Genomic DNA, 4,854 nt, shown 5'->3' with positions numbered 1-4,854 from the left:
TCCCCCCTCCTCCTCCCTCTGCCTGTTGAACAGTTTCTTTTATCTCTGCACCAGGGTACTAGTGGACACCTCTGCAGAATCACAATTGGCATGGCCTGAGCAGAGACATGTGCGTGGGACAAAATCACAGCAAAATACCTCTACTTTGCTTTGCACAGATCCAGTGAATCAGGACCCGTCACGCCTAAGTCTGTAGCTGCCTAACAGGACAGAGCTGAAGAGCCCAGCAAGTGTGAAGTGGCTGTTATTGCAGCCTCCACGCTGCCAGCAAAGCCAGCCCAGCAAGGTGAGCATCTGTGAGGTGGGCTCTGGTGGGAGGGGCTCTGGAACCCTGGCAAAGAGTAAGGAGACAGGACTGCCTGCAGGGTTCACAGACTCTGCAGGATAGTGCCATCAGTAGGGCAAGAGTTGTTGGTTTCCTGCAGTCTGACAGTGGGCACTTTATATGGGTCCCTTTTCTGCCCGATTTCAGCTTCCACGCAATTGAAACCATGAGCTCCTGTCCTTTGAGCACTCATTCCTTATGCCTACCTCCCCTTTCCTCTCCCACCCTCCTTGTTGCTAGGATGCTTTATTGGTTGGAGACCAATGACATCACCTGTTGCTTCTCAAGGCCCTTAGCCTTACCACATGACACTCCCCTGCAATAGCAACCCATGGTCCATGGTATGCTCTGTATCCATGGCAACACTGCAGCTTCTCACACAATCTCCACACCCACCACTCTCATTTCATTGCGCAGAGCTCCGGCCATCTTTCTCCTCTGTCGGGCATTTCCTGAGAAAGAGGGCCACTCCACCTCTCCCGCTGCCAGCCTTCACTTTGACTCCAGCAAGGAGGGTGCCAGGTGACCTGAACCCACATATCCCTGAGTGGGCAGTGGGGCACTCTCCTGCCTTCTTTTGCCTGGAGGGCTTGTCATTGTCCCCAGGTGTCAGGCCCTGCCTCCTGACGTTGGCCTTTTCACTACAGGCACCTGCAGTAGACACGGCTGAGTCCTCTGGACATTGAGGAAGAACCCACAGCAAGAGGAGGTCAGCAGGGAGTGTGGTGAGGTGGGGGGATCTTTGCCTGGGGAGACCCTCCACACTCTATCTGCCACACAATGACGGGGAGCCTTGGGAAGCAGGGAGTCCATCCCTGCTGGGGGGTGGGGGCAAAGGGAGGGGCGCTTGGGGGTATACGTTGGGGTGGGCATTAACACTGCTCTCATCCCATTTCCTTTGCAGGCTGTGGAAACCTGGGACACTTCTGCCTTCCTACGTGGCAGTGGCTCAGAATTCTTTGAGTGCTGTCAAACTGACCTGATTGCTGCTCTATTATTAGATCAGTCCATAGAAAGTGGGAGCAATGGCGGCGACACTGCTAGAGGATTGGTGCAAGGGGATGGACATGGACCCCAGAAAGGCCCTGCTGATCGTGGGTATCCCCGTGGACTGCAGTGAGGCGGAAATTATGGACACCGTGAAGGCAGGCTTGCAGCCCCTGTGCGCGTACAGGGTGGTGGGGAGAATGTTCAGGAGGGAAGACAATGCTAAGGCAGTCTTCATTGAATTGGCTGACACTGTCGATTATGCTACTCTGCCCAGTGAGATATTGGGAAGGGGGGGCTCCTGGGAGGTGGTGGTAAAGCCCCGTAACCCAGATGACGAGTTTCTCAGTAGACTGAACTACTTCCTGAAAGATGAGGGCCGAAGAATGATAGATGTGGCCAGAGCCCTGGGATGTGGCGGCTTACCTGCCGAGAGCCTGGAGGCAGAGGTCATGCCCCGAGTTAGACCCCCACCTTTGGAGCCTCTGAAAGAAAGTATGTGGTACCGGAAACTGAAAGTGTTTTCGGGAACTGCTTTCCCTAGCCCAGGCGAAGAGACCTTTGAGGTCTGGCTAGAGCAGGTCACTGAGATCATGCCCATATGGCAAGTGTCTGAAATGGAGAAGAGGCGGCGTTTGCTGGAGAGCTTACGCGGGCCTGCTCTGTCAATCATGCGGGTGCTCCGGGCCAACAATGACTCCATAACTGTGGAGCAGTGCCTTGACGCCCTAAAGCAGATCTTTGGGGATAAAGAGGACATTAGAACCTCCCAGTTTAGGTTTCTGCAGACCTTTCCGAAGGCTGGAGAGAAAATCTCGGCTTTCCTGCTGCGCTTAGAGCCCCTGCTGCAGAAAGCCGTGCAGCACAGCCCCGTGTCAGCGCGCAGCACAGACACGATTCGCCTGAAACATATCTTAGCTCGGGTCTCCCTGACTGCTGCCCTCCGGGGCAAGCTGGAGCTCCTGGATCAGCGAGGGTGTCCTCCCACTTTTCTGGAGTTAATGAAGCTCGTTCGAGATGAGGAGGAGTGGGAGACCACAACGGCAGTGATGAAGGATAAGCAGAAGCCTTCAGGGAGAGGCCGGGGGAGACAGGCAAGAGCAGAAGTCAGTGCGTCTGCCCCTCAGGTCACTGTGCAGCCGGGGTCTTTTACGGACAGCAGCACCCAGACCATACAGGGAGGCTTACCCCCGTTAGTGAAGCGCAGGCGGCTGTCATGCAGTGAAAGCCCTGGGGAAGAAGACTGCGGCCAGGCCACGTGTCCCAAGGAGGAAAACCAGACTCCAGACAGGGAGGGGCCACAGGCTGAAGGAGCGGAGTCGGGAAACGAGGCAGGGGCTGGGGCCATGAGCCATCCCAAGCCCTGGGAAGCATAGGCTCACAAGATCCAGGCACTCCTTCCCCTGGCACGCAGCAGGGACATTTTAACAAGGGGAAAGGACAGCTTACACAAATAGGGAACTTGATTGGGGCAGAGGGACAGGGAAGCCAGGTTGAGACCAAGTCCCCTTACTTTCTACCAATTGGAAGGGACTTTACCAACCAAGACCAAATAGCATGTGGTTCAGTGGGGGCCAGGCCCATGGCCCCTAAGAGGTATAGGAGACACAAGCGGGGAGCCGCTACACTTAGCACATGGGGTGCCTGGGCTTTAGATGGGGGCCCCAACATAGCAGAGGCTGAAGAAGGTGTGTCTGAGGGCTCTGGCCTGCTCATCTGGCCACCCCCAAATACCCAGCCTGTGGACTTCGATCCCCAGGCCATGTGGGACCTTGAGGAGCCTGCCTGGGGCCTGCCCCTGCCGGGAGCCAGGGCTGGTGAGGAAGAGCTGTGGGGCAGAGAGGTAAAGCCCCGCAGGGGAGGCCGCAGGGTTCAGCCCGTCTACAGGATCATCTACACTGCACTAGGGGAGCCCCAGGAAGGCAGCACCCATGAGCCCCTGCGTCAGTGAGGAGGAGAAAGAGGAGGAGAATCAGAAGGAGGTGGAGGAGGATAAGGAGGAACAGGAGGAGGAGAAGGGAGGACTTGGGGTTTTGTAGTTTTTGGCTTGCATCATCACTGGACCCGGTTTCTGCTCACTGCTGTTCTGTGTCATGAACTCCACCTCTTCTTTACTGGCATAGATCTCAGTCAGGTACTGCTGGTTCTCTTGGGGGTGTGTGTGTTCTTATCTGAGCAGCTCCTTTCCAGCGTACCCCAGCGCAGTTCCAGGAGACAGTGGGAAGGAGGCATGGCAGATGCTCACCTTGTAACTGTGACCTCGACTGCCGGAGGATGAAGTGGACCTGGGACGGAGCAGGGCTGCCTGAGGCTCCCAGGGAAACTTTGTGCTTTGGCGTTCCACCCCTGTTGTTATTTGTGACTCAGTTTCCTCAACTTGGAGTGGTGTTCCCTGCTGTGTTTTCCAGCATCCTGTGACTGTCCTGTGCAAACCGTAGGGCAGGGCCCCGCCCAGGTGGGTGGGCTCAGGAGGGGGTGACCTGAAGCGAGTAGACCTAGCCAGAGTCTACCACCCTTGGAAGGAGGGATGTGCCAGGGGGCGCACATTGAGGAAGGTGGCCTGAGACTTGGGACCTGTGGCAACTGTTTGCAGTTTCTCTCTGTGTTAAGATTCCCTTCTCTTCTGCGGTTTCCTTACATGTTTCTGTTCAATAAATTTCCGTCAGTGTTCAGCAGTATCTTGCCTCTGCTGTGTGAAACTGGGGTGGGGGTGGTATGCTGGGGACGGGGCCACAGTGGCGGGGGCTGACATTGCGGTGAGTGTGGGGCAGGGTCCATGAGGGCCTGTGGGGTTCCTTGGGCTGCATGGAGCCTGGCGACAGGATGCTGGTGGTCACGAGCAGTGACTGGATGGGTACTGAAGGCACTCCAGGTGCCCTCAGGAGTGGGTTGGACATTGAAGGCTGGACAATGGGCAGCAGGTTGGTCCCCAAGCCCTGATCCCTGGCATTCTATAGGGCTGTGGCTCAAGGCTTCTGGAAAGGTCAGAGAGGCCATGTGTGTTACCCTAGGCCGGCAACCAAAGAGAAGAACCCCAGAAGGGCCTGCACAAGAGGTCAAAGGCCCTGCAAAGAGCTGTGTGCAGGACTCGGGGGTGGGGGAGGGCCTGTTGTGTGCCCATCCTTTCAGTTCAGGCAGCAGGTGGCCAGCCTTGGCCTAACCACTGAGGGATGTTTGGGGACAGGGTGTGTGTGACAGCCAAGGGACAGAGTGTGGGCCAGGCAGGGATCCCACAGTGCTCATGTCTCGGGTAGGAGTAGGGGAAGGGCAGGGAGAGCTGCACTTCATCCTGGGTCCTGTCTGGCTCCTTTCCCAGTGTGTTGGGAGCAGCTCCACTCCTGTGTCCGGGGATTGGGCAGTGGGCCATGAGCAGGAGGCCCAGATGGCCCTGGAGAGTGACCCCTTTCTGTCCCACATCCCCAAAGCCTTCTGAGCCCTGGATGCTGCCTGAGAAGGGCTCCCCTAGGGTGGAGGGTGCTGCTAATCTGGACACCCCTCCTTCAGCGCTGTGGCCAGAGGGGCAATTCTTGGTGGGGGCCTGA

The 4,854-nt window shown here is 57.0% G+C and overlaps 1 protein-coding gene across 4 annotated transcripts; it reads left to right on the top strand.

The window, feature by feature from the left end:
* Positions 1-20: 20 nt before the first annotated feature.
* On the top strand, positions 21-3,984 carry PNMA5 (PNMA family member 5). 4 transcript variants are annotated; one of them, XR_005195814.1, is made up of 4 exons: positions 710-872; positions 973-1,034; positions 1,230-3,155; positions 3,189-3,984. XR_005195814.1 is itself a non-coding variant. In XM_017500902.2 (3 exons), exon 3 carries the CDS (start codon positions 1,351-1,353, stop codon positions 2,686-2,688), a length of 1,338 nt encoding a protein of 445 aa, XP_017356391.1. In that variant the 5' UTR covers positions 21-286; positions 973-1,034; positions 1,230-1,350; the 3' UTR covers positions 2,689-3,984. The 4 variants fall into 4 exon arrangements, 3 of the variants coding, with proteins under 3 accessions (XP_017356391.1, XP_037584562.1, XP_017356392.1); XM_017500902.2 differs by lacking the exon at positions 710-872 and adding an exon at positions 21-286 and having other exon boundaries at positions 1,230-3,984; XM_037728634.1 differs by having other exon boundaries at positions 710-847; positions 1,230-3,984.
* The last annotated feature ends 870 nt before the right edge of the window (positions 3,985-4,854 follow it).

The sequence above is a fragment of the Cebus imitator genome, unplaced genomic scaffold (genome assembly GCF_001604975.1).
Source record: "Cebus imitator isolate Cc_AM_T3 unplaced genomic scaffold, Cebus_imitator-1.0 Scaffold273, whole genome shotgun sequence".
NCBI classification, from domain to species: domain Eukaryota; kingdom Metazoa; phylum Chordata; class Mammalia; order Primates; family Cebidae; genus Cebus; species Cebus imitator.
This window is presented reverse-complemented; position numbering and strand designations above follow the sequence as displayed.

What these genes read in the sequence shown, in the direction of transcription:
- PNMA5 (XM_017500902.2), top strand. Translation starts at nt 1,351, where the DNA reads ATGGCGGCGACACTGCTAGAGGATTGGTGCAAGGGGATGGACATGGAC.